At 40.8% G+C, this 16,684-nt stretch overlaps 1 protein-coding gene across 7 annotated transcripts in view; it reads right to left on the bottom strand.

The window, feature by feature from the left end:
* Window positions 1-16,684, bottom strand: part of TTC7A (tetratricopeptide repeat domain 7A) — a 205,865-nt gene that overhangs the window by 148,670 nt on the left and 40,511 nt on the right. For all 7 annotated transcript variants that reach the window (XM_068185514.1, XM_068185513.1, XM_068185512.1 and 4 more), the window contains 3 exons: window positions 14,193-14,330; window positions 13,709-13,792; window positions 2,753-2,857 (listed from right to left, as the gene is read on the bottom strand). In XM_068185514.1, coding sequence (XP_068041615.1) covers window positions 2,753-2,857; window positions 13,709-13,792; window positions 14,193-14,330 — 327 coding nt within the window. The remainder of the gene's footprint in view (window positions 1-2,752; window positions 2,858-13,708; window positions 13,793-14,192; window positions 14,331-16,684) is intronic.

Genomic DNA, 16,684 nt, shown 5'->3' with positions numbered 1-16,684 from the left:
TTTTAAAATTTTTGTTTTTGATTACCTCTAATTCTGAAAAAGGTAGCCAAAACACTTCTTATACCACTCAGTTGTTTACTACAGGCCCAATCCTAAAAGCTAGCAGTTGACGGGGCAGATCATCTCCTGATGTAAGCCAGCATGGTGCCCCTAACATGCCAGTAGAGTACTGCCAACTTACATCAGTTAATGACCTAGTCTTACTGCCACAACAGAAGCTGCGGGAGGCTCAGCTCTTTTCTGCATCAGGCTCTGCTATATATTGATTTGCATGGCACTGTATGAATGCATCCATGTTTTCACTTTGATTTGTTTTGCACTGAGAGAGTATTTCATAGATGTGATCAGAGCATCCTCAATGTTGTAAATCGCTATAGTACATTTCAATTAATTTTCTGTTTTCCCTGCTCTTTAAGTGTGCTGAGACACCATGTACAAAACCAGCAAAATTACTTATATGATCACTAGATTAATCATGAAAGAAACTGTTCTGTGCTTCTGTGCTTCTCATGATATTCTGTAATTATCCATCTGCATAAATGTTGTATTTTGTTTTTTTTTTTTTATTGCTAGTAGCTGAAAGAAGACTAAAGTACTGCTTGCCCATGGGCTATAAACAAACTGGCTACAATACTGCACCACACAGTAGACAGATGCAGGATATAAATTAGCTGTTTCATTTGGATAAATGGTGATCTGATTTTGCCCTTTTCCTGACTAGCCAGCAATCAAGTACACAGATATATTTCCTAATTGAAAAATTAATCGTATTTTATATGTTCTGGAAAGGAAGACATATTCGAATATTTGTAACTGCTAATATTTGTCCATTAAACTGTTCCTGTCCCATGTCTATCTTCCTTTCTATTTATACTGGCACTGATCAGCCTGTTCACTTACAATTTAAATTATTCAATTCTGATTTGATTGCCATGTAATTTAAATGCAAATAATTACTGTAAAGATGACATTTAGAAAACCAGCTCTGCTAAGCAGGAAGATCTTTATTAGGCACAGGAGTCTGCCAGGAATATCAGAAGCACCCCTTTGACTAAGAGATGTGGGAACGTGTCATTTCAGTTCTTTTACAAGATGATCTGATTTCCCTCAGACTCCCCTTAATTAAAACTCTTCTATACCATCATGAAGTTTGCTAAGAGGGTAAAGCATAGGCCACTTGCTGAAAGGAATGTGAGAGGGAATATTTTTAATTTAGTTTTAGTTCATAAGGCTGTGCTCTAGATAACTGCAGTAAAATTGCCCGCTTGTGAAATTGTGATTTTATTTCATAATACCCCCAGTTTTGAACAAGGGTTTGACTGAATAACACTGAAAAGCATTTCAACAATAAAAAAGCAGTACCTTGAAGAAAAAAACCCTCTTGTTTTAAAATAATCAAAACCAGCTCATTCTTCCCTTCTTCCTTGCCTTTCCTACTTTTTAGGGTTAGCCAGTTGTTTTATCAGCTCTGTCATGTATGAGAAGTCTGGACATACTGGATTGCCCAAGCTGGAATTGAATTACAGTCTCACTGTCTTTTCAAAGTAACGAGGTATTTTTATATGCTAGCTGTGCATTGAAAACTCCATCAAACATACTAAGAACAGCATTCAACACAGCTCTAATGCCTCACTGTCACACTGTTTTAACATCTCTAAGAATCAAAAAAAAGCCCTTATTTACTTTATTTTTAAAAATAACATTCACTGTGAATGTTTTTATATATTACTGAATTACTTTTAGCCTCCAAAATTTAGAGACTGAACTGTGGGTACAAGAGAGTTAAATTGCTCCAAATGTAGAGCAGAATTAGGTTAGGCAGTTCAGCAAGGATTCCCAGAAGGTCCTCAGACTTGAAGATTTTTCCTAGAAAAAGATGCTGCCCATTTTTTTCTGACTCACCTACAAGCTTAACCATTATAGTTTGAACAGTATAGTTCATTCAAAAACATGCATAACCAGGCACCCTCCCTGACAGTGGTGGAAACTAATACACCTCAAGTTTAGCTGAACTGCAGCTTCCATCAGACAGGGAAGTAGAAGGTGGGGAGGTGAGGTAAAGGAACAAAACAACAGCAAATTGGCTTCTACAACTTTTCTCCAAGATCTGTGCAGATTATTCTGGTATTTTCTTTCATGTTTTCTTGCATCTTGTTTTATTTCTGTTCAGCAATTGTAATCCTTCACTGCCTGCAGGGACACCTCTTGGTGAGGACAGGTGAGAACAGCAGGCTGCCATTCAGTTAATTGAACCAAGTAGAGAAAGAGTGACAGATGTTTCTGCTCCTTTGGATAATCAGAATTTCGAAGGCAACAACTTCCACTCCCACTCTGCTTCTGGGGCGTACATTAACACATCCAGAACACAAAACACTGATACAGCAACTTCAAGAACAAAGGACTAAGTTGTCCAGCAGACCTGAACTATCTAACAGTCCACTTATAACTATTAACCTGTGTCCTGCAGGGGCTACAAGAGTGGCTGATTCAATGTGATGCTCAGTTGAAGCAGCGGTCCTCAGAATGGCTGTTATAGCTTTCCCCCCTCCTCCTTTCTTAAATGTGCCAGCAAAATACATTTTAGTGACTCACCACAAAATTTCTTGCAGGGATTTTCATTTTTTAAAAAGGGCACACATGTGTGTATGATTTTAGCAGGGATTCCCTTTCTCCCCACTGGAACTACACTGTGGCAACTGTCACTGCAGCACTTAAATCCATTACATAATAAGAATTGCATCAGCTTGCTTACCCAGTGCAGTGACCCAATGCAGACCTTGGCAGCCAGAAGAGGAACGGTGGGATCTGTAGGTCGCAGTTTAGCACACTCTTTGAGCAATGACACAGCATATGCTGACTGGAGCAGTGAGGGAGAGGAGGAAGAAATAAAAAAGGCTGATTAGATGATTAGACAATGCTGGTGAGAGTTCATGCAGAACATTGCAGTGACATGTCCGAAGAAGTGCTATGGAGAAAAGAATCCCATGTCAGCAACAAGTCAGCAACTTCATTCCCACCTCCACACGCAGACGTGTGTACACACATGCACACAAACACACTCTTCCCACACTAAGAGGAAACATGCCCAAGAGGCAGCCATGTCTGTGGACTTCACAAGAAACAGTTTTCTTAGCTATCAATGCACTTGTTATTTTAACTCTGCCCTCCCAATACACAAATATTCTGCTGTAGTTTTCCTTGTATATAATCATCTTCCAGTAAGCCAGAAGAGATCATAAAGAACTTATCCTCCAGTACATTCATATTTTAGGCCAACTTCACTCAGAGAGGTTTGATCAGCTAAAGTAATCTGCTCAATAGGTTGTTTTGTGTCTTCTCCACTTCCAGAACATACAAGAAAGCAACTGGGACCCCACCATACAAAGGGCGGATTCAGATCAATACACTGTTCAGTGGGTGGTCCAAGCACATGTTACAAAGAAAGCCCATAAAACGCTTGCTGTCTTTCTGGTGTTAGGTTACCATTAATGAGGATGTTTTTCAAGATTAGCACTTGCATAGCCCTTTTGATGAAATGCGCTCTGCAAACATTGCACATTGTGTTTTACAGCACACATTCATGGCTGCCACATTTCAGATGCTTTAAAGGGGAATGAAGAAAGCTCTGGTCTGAGGCAGTGATGAGAAGGCCACCTCAGACAGTAAGAAGGTGACAGGGGGTGCCCTACCAGAGACTCCCAGCCCATTCCACCCAAACAACAGTTTGTCTTACATTTAAACCTTCCTCACTACTGACCCTAATCCACTCAAATTTTCTCATGCTTAAGCTCAAGGGGCATCTTGGAATTTCTCCTTGCATGCCTGTTTCCTCCCAAAGTCTTCCACATAGTCCCAAGACACAATGTTTCTGCTCCAAAGCACGTTAAATAGTCATGCCCTTTCTATATAACAGAAAAGCAGCAACAGAAGCTTGCAAAGTCAAACAATCTGCTATTCCCATCAGGTCCTGGGTGTCTCTTCCTGACCCCCAGGGGCTCTCCCTACCAGAACTCCGACCCACAGAGGGTCTGGTGACTGCTGCAATCCCCTGCAGCAACACCACAGCTTCACATTCCCACTGTCCATCAACACTTTCCCCCCTGAAACCACATCAAAGTGGACTGCACCTGCCAGCTCCTTCCTCCACAGAATTGAAGGTCCACTTCTTGCTACTGAATTCAAAAGCTCGATTAGGAATTTGCTTGGAAGGGAACCTGGGAAAATGGATGTCCATCAGCCATGCCCACTGTAAGGCAAAGAGGGGTTTCATAACCAATGGAGCAGGGAGCAAATTCTCCTGCTTGAAAAGCTTGGGTACCACGCCTTGTGGTCTGAACAAGAGCAGCAGCACACTCTATATTCTTCAGGTTGCTCCTACTTATGTAGAGCATCAGGCATGATCAGTAAGAGTGAGGAAGCATTTGCTAATTTAAAATTCAAAATGCACAATTTGCCTGAAGACAGCAGGAAGCTTGTCTCAGACCAAGGATGGAGATCAATAAACTTTGTCCTAGAGCTTGAACCATTACTTCATCCCTCTGATAAATAAAGACATGTAATTCAACACTGCGGTACAGGAACAAACACACTACTGTGCTCTTTTGCCACGAGGTGACTAGCATCCCTCACAATGAACCTCTTTGACACCTATTTTTCAGAAGAAGTGGTGTCTCAGGTTTTAGTGGCATCTTATTCCTCTCTTTTGCAAAATGCACTGAAAGCAGCTGGTATTCCCAGTAGCATGATGGATGTGTTGGAAATCCAAGCATAACACCACAAGGGACCAAGGCTGGATATCATCTTCTTGCCTTCCTACTTGTATTCCAGCCCCACAGGTGTTTCCAGAAAAAAAAAAAAAAGTGACAGCAGGACAATATACACCGTGACAGCCAGTATATCTGCAGCTGAACCCCATCAACCTTTGTCTTCTCACCATGCAAAAGTGAACTGCAAAGGCAAGATATGTAAAAGGCCATACACCGTCCAGAGCAAACGCTTGCAAAAACAGACACAAGCTCAACCCAGTGGTCATTTCTCACCTCCCCACCAGCACTGCAACTGCAGGGAAAGCAGGAGGCACCTGGGAGCTGGTGGCAGCTCTCCTGAGGATCAGCACAACCAACACTAGCACAAACCAATGCAGTGACAGGCCTGTCCTAATATGGGCCACAGCTGTAGGACCGACATCAGAAGAGAAGTGACACCATCCATTCTTTGCCAGTTCCTCTTGAACTCTGCTCCCTCCTTGTCTGCAGGACAAGCCAATGCCACAGCCTCCAATACCCTCAAACCACAGAGCCCTTGCCATGTCTGTTCTACCCCAAGTCTGTTCAGGAGGCCACTGCAAAGCAGTGACTACTGAATGCTGGACAGGAGAACGTCCCACCTTGTGCCCACACCCAAACACCTCAGGTGTCGAGTCACTTTACTACATGTGCACTCAACAGCTTCTGAACATGGATTTACAGAGCAAGAGGCACAGCTCCTGCACTGCTCCTAAAACATTTATAAAGTTATGTCATTTTAAAGAAGTTTATAAAATTTGCAACTAAACATATGGAGCAGAAGTGGTTTTAGAAACAGGATGACATGAAACCTTTCTCCCCAGCTGCATTTTAAAAATTCAGGAGATATTATATAATTTCACCTTGAAAAATTTACTCAGCAGATATTTTATACAGATGATGAAAACATTAGTCAAGGAATGACAGGAGAAATAACATCCCACTCCCACAGTGACCTTACTTAGAGGAGACTGGTAGGACATGTAATATCAATGTTTCTTAAAAGATACTAATTACAAACATTAATAGCCAGGGAAAAATATCAAGCACTCATTACTGAATATCATTGGTTTGTAAAAATATTTAATATGAAACATTGTTTGTGCAACATTGAAATAATCTGGTACTTAAAATGTACATATTCTTTCACATAGTGTAGGTAAACCAGGCAGCCAAGTGCATTGTTTGTGAGATTCACTACAAGGCAATAATAATTTGATTTATTGGTGAGGCGTATTTTGAGAAGAGCAGAAACTGAATTTCAAGTGAGTACATGCTTGCCACTCATGATTCTGAGCTTCAGAGGGGCTCACATAATAATTCAAGCCAGGATTTAGGGTGTTTCTATTTAACTTGCTAATTGCTGGCTTATAATGACTGCACTAGAATCAGTTCCCTAGGACTTCAAAAAGCTAGGTCTCATTTGGCCTCTCATCTAGAGCAAGGGATCACAAGGAGGCTATTGGGGAAGGAGAAGGATGGAGAGGACACCTCCCACTGCATAATTATGGCAGCCATGGTTTTGAATCCTATAAGGGAGTAAAATGTAAAGAAAAACAACTATCCAAACACAGAACACAACTCCCACTCCCTATTTACTAATTCAATAATCAAGCATGGAGGCATACTCCTCAAAGATGCTTGCACATGAGCAGAAGTGAACCAGCAACATCCTACAGTTAATCTTCTTTCTTCCTTTTCCAAATGGCTTGAGAGAATTTGCCATCAGTTATGGTAAACCCATAGATGCAGTCCAAATGGTTTTTCTGGGTTACTCCAACACAATTTCCATTCTTTCCCCTCCTTTGCTCTCTCACCATACCAAAGCAACCAAAGAAGGAAATAAGAGAGCCATTTAATATTTAAAAGATAAAGAAAATGCAGATATAAGTAAAAGGAAGAATAATTTCCAGACAGTAAATAATGCCTGATAGACTTTTGACATGCCATGAACAGTTGCTCTTCTCTTGCACAGATTCCATAAACTCCCTAGTTTTTTGCTTCTTTGCTACTTTTCAGCCAAAAAGAAAAGTTCCTCAAGATGGTGGGCTGGTAGACATTCTCAGGTCTCAATTTACCTGTCAGTTTAGTACACAAATGAATTTCCACAACTAGTGCTGCTGTATTTCTTGCATCATCCTGTCTAAAAACTGCACTATTTCAAAGGGATTGTGGGGAAGTGGAAGAATCTTTCACCCCAATGCAAGAATTATTATTCCCTGTGTCCTGGGATTCAAAGCCATTTAATAAATGACTTTGAACTGACATAGAAAGATGACAGAATAAGCAAGCAATTAAGAACTCTGCAATCAGTAGTTTTGCTGTTAGCTTTCCACTGTATTTAGAGATTTCTGTGAATCTCAGCATGAACATTATTCCCCTAAGACATTTACTTCTCTTAACACAGGCACTGATTCCCTCCATTTTCTTTTACCTTGTGTTTATCAAATTAGAGCACTGAAGTTAAGCAGCTTCAAATACTCCCTCTTAAAAGCACCTCTTACATTCTAAGATCTTTAAGTACACATTTGTACTTGCTAATATGTGACAAACACCTCACTTCACCCTTTCTGTCAAGAAAAGAGAGTTAAGCCTGAAGGCAATTATAAAGCCCACCTAGGTATTCTGCTCAACAATCAGGCATCTTAGGAAATTTCCATTTTTTGTACTATCTACAGCACACAGGCAAACTCCCTTCTAATGCTTCCTCTGCACCAAAGGAAACCAAACTATTGACTATACCCAAGGTAGCTGACCTTTATAACAGGATCTTTAGCCAATGAATGTTCAATATTTTATCTTTCATTCCCCAGCAATGCTATTTAAGGAGCCATTTGAGGCCTCTGCTGCTCCCAAGGTTCCTGTCTGCAATACAAAGAGAAATGTACTTTTTTTTTTTTTAATGTCAGTTGCCTAGCAACCAGCCTAAGCTTTTGCAAGCATACCAACAGAAGGAACAGCTTAAATCATAAAATTTGTCTGCTATTGCTGCAGAATTATGTATTAAATTTATTTTTAACTTTCCTTCTAACCTTCTGGAAAGCTGTATGTTGGCAATAGCGGCATGGTTGAGTCAAACTTGAAGCTCCTTGAAGCACTTAGAGACATCTGCTTTTGCTGCTCTATTTAAATAAGGGGAAGGATTCCTTTTTCTGGATGCAGCACAGACAGAAGCAGCTCAGACATTAGCTTGTCATTTTTTGGCTATGACCAGTGTGTATCAGCAACTTGCTAAGGGCTCCAAAATCAGAGTTCATGTCTGTGTAAGACTGGTTTCAAAACCTTAAAAATGCTGCCAGCACAAGCTTTGGGCAAGACTGCAGTATCTCCAACTGCTGAGCAGCCAAAGGGAGCACAGTGACACTGCAAGACTACCTCTGGGAAAAGCTGGAGCTCAGTCCAACAGAAACACAGCTGAATGACAGATGCCAAGAAGGATTCAATTACTTCCCTTTGTATAACACCAGACACCTTCTGAAGCATTACATGATTAAGAAAACCATTCAGGTAGACATGCATGTTTTTTTTTCTTCCCTGTTGCCTTAAAGAGGAACAAACATAATGGCTAAGAGGAGAAAGGAGCATTTTGTGTAGCTGAAAGCAGCTTTAGCTGCCTCATTTTGCAAGGCATCATGCCTGGAGCTCACATCCCCTACTGCCAAGTCTATCCATCTACATGGCAATGCACACCATTGTTGCTGTGCTGCCCTCTGTATGGGCTTGAGGGGGCTGGGGAGGGTCAGCAACAATACAGCTGTCTCTGAAGTCACACAGTTGCTGTCTTCAAGGCAAGCACTGAGCTGACCATGTTCTGCAGGGCTGGAGAGCTTTTGGGCTCTGCTTTGTGGCAGGGCTGCTGCTTTGTGGCAGACACCACAGGAACATGTAACTCCCATCAGCAACCCCAGCACAAGGCCTGCTGAGCACAGTCCTTGCTTCCAGCTCCACTGAGCTCTCACAGAGGCTTTTCCCCACAGACCCTTCAGCTGTTCCCAAGCTCTTCCTTTACTCACTCTCAAGGTACTTCAGCCTCTCAGTGTGTACACAGCTGAGGGGTGAAAGCAAATTATCCTCTCCTAGCAGATACTCCAGCCTTCCTTCAGCTGGCCTAAGGCTATATTACTACTCACTCCTCCTCTCAAGAAACACACATGCTAAAGCTCTTCACTCACTAACCAAGTTGTGTTGTGGGTTTTTTTCAGGCAGAGACATTGAATACGACTGTGAAAATGTTTCCATGCATTGCATACACTAACAACAATAAACATCCACTGTATTTTAAAGATTAAGACTCATGAGAGTTGAATGGCTCAGTTAGGGCACCCAGCACTTTTAGACTACACAGACTCAGTTCATTGTTCACAGAATAATTTCACTGCTATCCTTGAAGAATCCCTCCCTTACTACCATTACCATTAGGAAAATGGCAAGTTAGTATCACTAAACACAAATCTTGTCTCCTTGTTAGGTAGGCAGAAGACAGGCATCAATGTTGCTTCATGTTGTCCAAGGCATGTATTTTAACACTCACAATGCAGATCTAGGAGACCTTCTTAAGTACCATAAATTTAACCTAGATCCTACTCACTGTATGTACTTCTTCTCTACTCCCAGTGGAGCTCCAGCAACACTTTGGGACACCCAGGCTAGGCTCTGTGTGAAGGTAGTAGGTGTGGAAGCGGACAGAAACCTGAAAAAGGAACACGTAACTGATCCAACTGGTACAAGGCCAAGGAAATGCTTGCGAGTGCACAAGGACCCTATTACACATCCCTTGTGCTTGTAATACATCATCTAGACACTATGATAATTTTGCATCCAAGTTCAGAAATGTCAGTAGAGCTACCCTAGTCTGCAGGAGAGCTGTGTGCTGGTAAACTCCACAACCTCCAGAGAAAACTGTTTAGCTGGAAAGCAGCAGCAGAGAACAAATCTACCCCAAGCAGCTCTCTTCTCTGCTGTGAAGATTACGATGTCTTTTCCACTCTGTAAAAAGTAGTTTGGTCCTTCCTTTCCCCATGTTGCTCAATACTGGTCACTTTTTCAAAATCTTGAGACGAGCAGATGCAACTGTCTGCACTGGTTTTACTCTGGCAGCAGGACAGTGGCTCATCTCATTGCCTGAGGATTCTGCCAGATGGCACCCGGCAATTACACCACTTGCCACTCAGACTCCAGCCAGTCCACGCACAGCAGCAGAGGCAGGGAGCGGCGATGCCCACACAGCCTCCAGCTGATATTACCACATAGCTGAGGTCATTACCAGCAGAAGTAACTCAAAACATCTGTGAAGTATTCAGCATTTAGCACCACAGGAACAGGACTCCTGCATTAGAATGATTTAAACATCTTTGGCCTATTCAGAACTGCACTTGGTGACAGGATATCTCCTACCACGTCTTTGCCATTGTCTAGGTTTTGCCAGCACTTCCTTTCCTTTCCCATCTAAATTTGCCTACAAAAGCATTTCAGATATAATGGTGGAATCTGTCATTTAGATATACATGCCTCTCTTGTTAAGTGAATCGAGCTCAATATAAAAGGCATTCCTAAAAATGAGTTAAAAAACAACCAGACCACACCGTCTCTCTTATGATGCAAGTTTCTGAGAAACACAGGAAAGTGAAATTGCTACCACTCCATTATTTCCACCACTTAAGTGGATAAAAGACAGACAGAAAGGTTATGCTTCCCTGAGTTTTTTAATTTACAGTTTTAGGAAGCCCCAAGGCCTGTAGGAACTCACTGAAGTGATGTTCCTATTTTTGTTAAGACACATGCTTTTCAGAATAATGTGTAAACTCAAGCCTACGTGTGGTAATGAGCCAAGGTGGCTGGACTGACATTCAGACTGATCACTTGAGAAAAATGACAATCACCATTTAGCAATTTTTCGGCTGGCAGAAGAATCTACATTGAAATTTGACTTTATTGACTTAATCTCAATATCCAAATTAAAAATACCTCTGTCAAATTCAGTGCAGAATAGAGGGCAAGATAGGATTTTATGGCATTTTTAAGACGTCAGAATTGAAAATCCTAAAAACAAGTTTAAAAAAAAAAGAGAAACCAAAGTTTCTAGTATTTACAGGTTGATAAAATTGTTCCTGTCATGCCCAGGATTTATGAGTGCAATTTGCTGTACTGCAGAACAAGTAATGCTGCAGGATGTGAGGTTTCATTACCAAGAAATGAGATCATGAATTGGCTGTGACTGAGACAGGTGAAAATAGACCTTCACCTATAAAAGCTCAAGAATACTCTGCATTTTGCAGTCTAGACTGACCACACTGTTTTCTCATCAGCTCCTTCTGCTACACTGGAGCACTTGCTTGTAAATGAACTCTGTCCTGCTATCAAGCTGTAAAGCAATATAAAAATGTATGCCACATCTCCCATTAGCAAAATGATGCATTGCAGAGTATATGACAGGAATCCTCAGGGAATACTTTGGGATTAGAAGTGAAATAACAAACAAATGGGACTGCTGGGTAAGGGAATTCCCTCTGACCCATATAGGGCTCAGAACATTTAGCACTTTTACATCAATAGGCAAGATCAGGACATTTTACCTTTTAAATATTTAAAGTACAGGCAAAAAGACATAGTGTACTTGAAAATCTGAAAAGATAGGACAGTACAGAGATAAAAAAAATAAAGAAGAGCAACAAAAATATGTAAGTAATGAATATTTTGTAACATGTAGGGAAGGTGAAGTAGTATGCAAACACAGAGTGGACAAGAATGGAACTGCCATGCAAGTTGTTCGAAGCTAAAGATCAGGCCCCATTTCTCCTAACCTATGCTAACCTAAGACTGAAACACAATTATTCTCTGTATACACTCGCTCTCAAACATCAGCAGTTAAAAATCTTCATTTGCTCTCCAGCAGATTACTAGAGCTATAGCAATGTTTGCTGTTGAGAACCAGGTTACACAACTTGTAAAGCCTACAGAACTCTCAGACAAACCCCATGTTCATGGTAAGATTCTGTGCCTTTCTATCATGGCCTGTGTATCATTGCTGTGCTCAGTACCAAGGGTTCAAGTACCTGAAGGATTTGCAAAGACACAGAGAGCAGGACTGTGCTATCTCCAGCTGAATTCCAAGGTGAGCTGGACATGACAGGTAAGCCCCACTTGACATAGGTCAGTGCAAGGTATTAGCACCATGGCAGCAAGCTCATTGTTGTAAGTATTCCACCAGTACCTTCAGGTTTCCTTACACATGACTGAGTCTGGCCATTGTTTTCAAGCTTGGAATTGGATTTTTAAATGCTTACACTGAACTTCTGTAGCAATCTGTGAGGCTCTTTCTGACTAAAGATCTCTGTTCAGCTCCCTGCTGATCTAATATGCATTACCAAAGCTTTGGTATCTCATAAATTAGCCAGATCTGTTACGTTTAAAAGGGGACAGTGATGGAGTCCCAGAACAGAGTCAGAGTTTGCAAGGTCCCACAGAAGACACCCCTAGTGTCTCACAGAGGGGTCACTACAGCTTTGCCTGGCATGTTCCACAGAACCCCAGTGATTTAGGCTCCACACAATCTCCACAGGGCACTCTTTTTCCAGTGTTCCGTTATCCTTATTTTTTTGCCTCTTAATAAGAAATATGAACTTGTTGCAATTAGATGCCATCACATCTTGTCCTAACCACCACAGACAAGACTAACCCCTTCTCTTAAAAGCTCTTGAAGACTTCTCTCAGACTTTTTTCCTCACCCTTTAAGGCGAAAAAAACCACTTCATTCTTTCCATAGTACTGTTAACTATACTCTTAGTCACATCTGATGCTCTTTATTAGACTTTCTCTCATTGCTTAACCATTTTTTTGAAGCAGAATGCTTAACACCAGACAGTCTTCCACGATAAGGCTTTACCTATGCTCACAGAAGTGAAAGAATTCCTTCAGACCACTTCTAAGCTTTGCAGCCTCACAAGACCATTTATTTGCAAAAGCATAGATTTGTACCAGATTTTCATGCCAAGGCCACTGTTTCCGGCTCAGCTCATAGCCATAAAAGACAAGTAGTAGCTGGAATTTGGCAAATGAGTGCTAGCTGGTGGTCTCCACTCAGGTCTACATGGATTCCTGTACACGCCAGGGGCACAGAATATAGTACCATATTAAGTGGTCTACTACTGCACAGCATCAATTTGTTCATACCTCCCAAACGTGTAGGTGGGGACTCCAGAATGAACTGGCTACATTTTGTACCATCCACATTTCCTACAGGAAGTCCACTCTTTTAAGACTGATAAAGAAAAGCTCCTGTTATCTTTGCCTGCTTTTCACAACCACATTTCAGATATCTCAGTGGTTTACTAATGACTTTCACAGATACCACACTAATTTAAAAAAAACATTTATGCTGAAACACATGACCATGCCAACATTCCCATTGTTTCTTTTTCTAGAGCATATTTTGCACCAAGCACTTTATACAAATATAGATAAAGGTTTAAAATATTAAACCTTACAAGTTGTCTACAAAAAACTACTTACATTTCCTTCAATAGATGGAAAACCCACAGTTTAAGTCAACTGCCCAGAGACACAGAGTGAACTGATGGCAGTTTTAGACATCAGGTCTTTCTTATACTAAGTCCATTTATGTTTAAACTGCAGACAATGAACGGATGTATAATGCTTTTCAACCCACAGCTATGTACAACATCCATTTTTCTCCTTGTTAATGAGAAAAGAATACTACACAGAAAGAACAGTACTCAATACCAAACGCACACCCCTCATCACAAAGTGCAGTCAGAGACTAAAAGGAGAGCACTGTCCTTTCACAGACCTGCCTGCTGGCACCTAGTCCCAAAACACACATGACTCTACACATTCAAACAAATAATCCAGATCCACTCTTTCAGAGGAAAAAGTGCCCTTTCTGAGCCCTTTGGTTTGAACCTTACCTTTCCACAAGCTACCATGGACAGAGCAAGCTGGTACCAGAGGTGAAATTCATCAAATGCAAACTTCATGGCTCTCTCCAAGCACTGAGAAAGAAATTACAAAAGGAATATCAGACTTAATTTATTTTCCTCCTTACACCTTTTGTCAAGACTGCTGCTTGGGTCAGGAAACAATCTGTTGTGGCCCTGGAGACCCAGGTGATTTTTTTTTTTTTTAAATGACACCATTTACACTTCTCATCTAATGGGACTTGCTAGTGTAGACCATCACTTCAAAAGGCAGCCACTTTGTTCAAGTGCCTACATATAAATGAGTTTAATGTCTCAAACAGTTCTGTGTGCATTTCTGGCCTGGGCAGCCACAGCTCTGTAGCTGTTTCTGCTGATTGCTAACTAGCACACTCCATTTTCACCTTCCCCGACAAGCCACCACAAAAAGGGACTTTGCCAGAGTGTTTGGAGGGGCAGAGGCCGAGGGAGGCACCTCAGACAGCATCGCATACTGCCCTCTTCTGCCCAGTGTGATGCTCAGGAGGTCGTAGACTGCAGAAGCATCCCGGAGGCTGACGGCTCGGTCAATCCGCTGCTCTGGGGCTCGGCTGATCACTGCGTCCCGGTTCGCCTGGGCACACAGACAAGTGAGGCATCAGAATCCACGAGAGAAAAACAGAACTGACTCCTACATAGGAAGCTACACCCACCACGCATAGCATTTTGTTTAAAATCATCTCACAGTTTTTTTCTTTTAAAAGTTTATGCCAACATAAGGAAGGTGCTTCCACAGAGGTGCTTTCTACCCACATGAAGGAAACTCAAGAAGACAGCTGTATCTATAGGAAGGAACTGCTACACATATCTCATCTGGATTTGTGTCACAGAATTGGAGCATTATGAAACAGACCTAGCAGATCCCATTTCCTCAATAATTAGAAATTCAAGGCCATCCTAAAAGCATCTTCCTTATTTTCTAATTAATTAGAAATTCAAGGCCATTCTTAAAGCATCTTCTTTATTACTTCAATTGCCTGCAACTCTTCCAAGGTTGATAATTTAACTCTTTCCAAGGTTGATAATTTATCTTCCATGTCTACACTAGATTTCTTCACAATAGCATCAATTTTTGTTGTTCTTTTTTGCTACTGACCTTTTATTATTAAATTTGAACAGGTTGCCTAAGTAATCAGATTTGCCTGTCATCAACATAAAGCAATTAAACGTTTCGGCAATGCAATACTAAATTGTTTTTTTTTCAAATATATAAAATACGTCTTAATTTTGCTAATCTATCAGTACATTGCTGGGCCTAGATCAGGAAGAAACATTACTTTTGACAGAAACAATCAGTTCAGCAATTTCCAAGGACATCCCAAAATACCACATGCCACAGACACAGATTTATCTTTGAATCCCAGCCCTTTGCACTTTTCTGAGCACAAAGAGGGAGATTACAATTCCAGAGTAAACGGAAAAGTCCCTCTGATTTCCAAACACAGAGGGCCTCACCCAGACTACCCAGCCTCTGGGAGAGGCAGTGCTAGATGCCACTGAGTCTGAGCACCATCTGATAGCACAGACACACTGCCCTGGGCTCCTCAGCTGAAAGGGGTGCAACATCAGACACTCAAGTCTAGACATCTAAAAGATCAGAAAAACTAAGAAAATTGCCAGCAATTTCACCTTGAGCAAAGGCAAACAAAATGTTCCCTCCTTGAAACAGGAAGGTTATGAGATTTATTTTACAATACAACTATACACCTATTTCTTTCTAATTGTGGGGAGATTTTTTTTTTTTTGTAAAAAGGTTAAACATGGGAATTAAGTGTAAAAAAAATTTCCAGAATATGCCACCCTTAAAGCCCACAAGTACTTCATTGTGATTAAGCTGCAGCTGTTTCATCATGATTTTATCTGTGTAATGCCCCAGTTCCAAGCACTCTTCATCACAGCCTCCAGCCAAGACTGCAAACAAAATTACTGACAACACAATCTCAGCCGAGAGCTAAATGGTGACTGCAGTTAAAGGTAAGCTGACAGATCAGACCCAGTCCAGTGTTTACACAAATAAACTTACAGCAACTCCTGCAGCCACAAAGGCATTTTTATTTTTCATGCTACTGCAAAAGATGCAATTTGTGATTAAAAAAATAGTTCAGAACAATGGAATGCATGACAGAATGAAAATTACTTTAAAAATTCTGCAAGAGTACAGAGGCATAGCTTGTCTATCTTTATTAACAGAAATAAAAAAAGAATTAACATAAACATGTTTAAGCTCTGTTTGGATTTAACATAAGACTTTAAAAGGAAAAAAGGAGTTAAGTAAAGCCATGTACTGTATGATCCTTATTGTCAAGTGAATCCTCCCATGTATATACAATAGCATTAACAGTTTTTTCTGCACCAGTTATATTGTTATGACAATTGTTTGTAGCAAACAGCTACTGAGATAGCATCCCCATGCTCTGTAATCTCATCAACAACCTCGCATTACAGACAGCTATAGCCTGATGCTTTTTTGCTTATCCATCAAGTACCAAGCTATGATTTTTAAGTGGATGCATTAGCAGAGATATAAAATTAATCAAAACTCATGACTGTCCATCACGTTTTGCCACAGATACTGGTACTAGAATGAAGAATACACCCCAATCCTGCAAAAGCAGGAATATAGGGCATATTACAAGGATGGAACATTCTAAAATTGTACACTGTATACATCATACTTTACCCAAGCAGACAGCAGTTAAATGCAACATATGCATAGGCATGATGAATATTCTTTCCAAAAAGGTCATAAAACTCCTGATTTTGTTCAAGCTTTTAAATCTCAAAGCCATAGAAGGTCTTTACAATCTATCACTTTCTATGCTTCCATGCATAAAAGTTGCCACTAGCAAATTCATTGTTACTTTTATCTCAACTATTTCTTCAGTACTGAACCCATTCCCAATTGCTAATTCCAGCTGCTCTAAAAAA

Source organism: Anomalospiza imberbis, chromosome 3 (assembly GCF_031753505.1).
Source record: "Anomalospiza imberbis isolate Cuckoo-Finch-1a 21T00152 chromosome 3, ASM3175350v1, whole genome shotgun sequence".
NCBI classification, from domain to species: domain Eukaryota; kingdom Metazoa; phylum Chordata; class Aves; order Passeriformes; family Viduidae; genus Anomalospiza; species Anomalospiza imberbis.
Note: the sequence above shows the minus strand (reverse complement) of the source record. Positions and strands in the feature narration are given on the sequence as shown.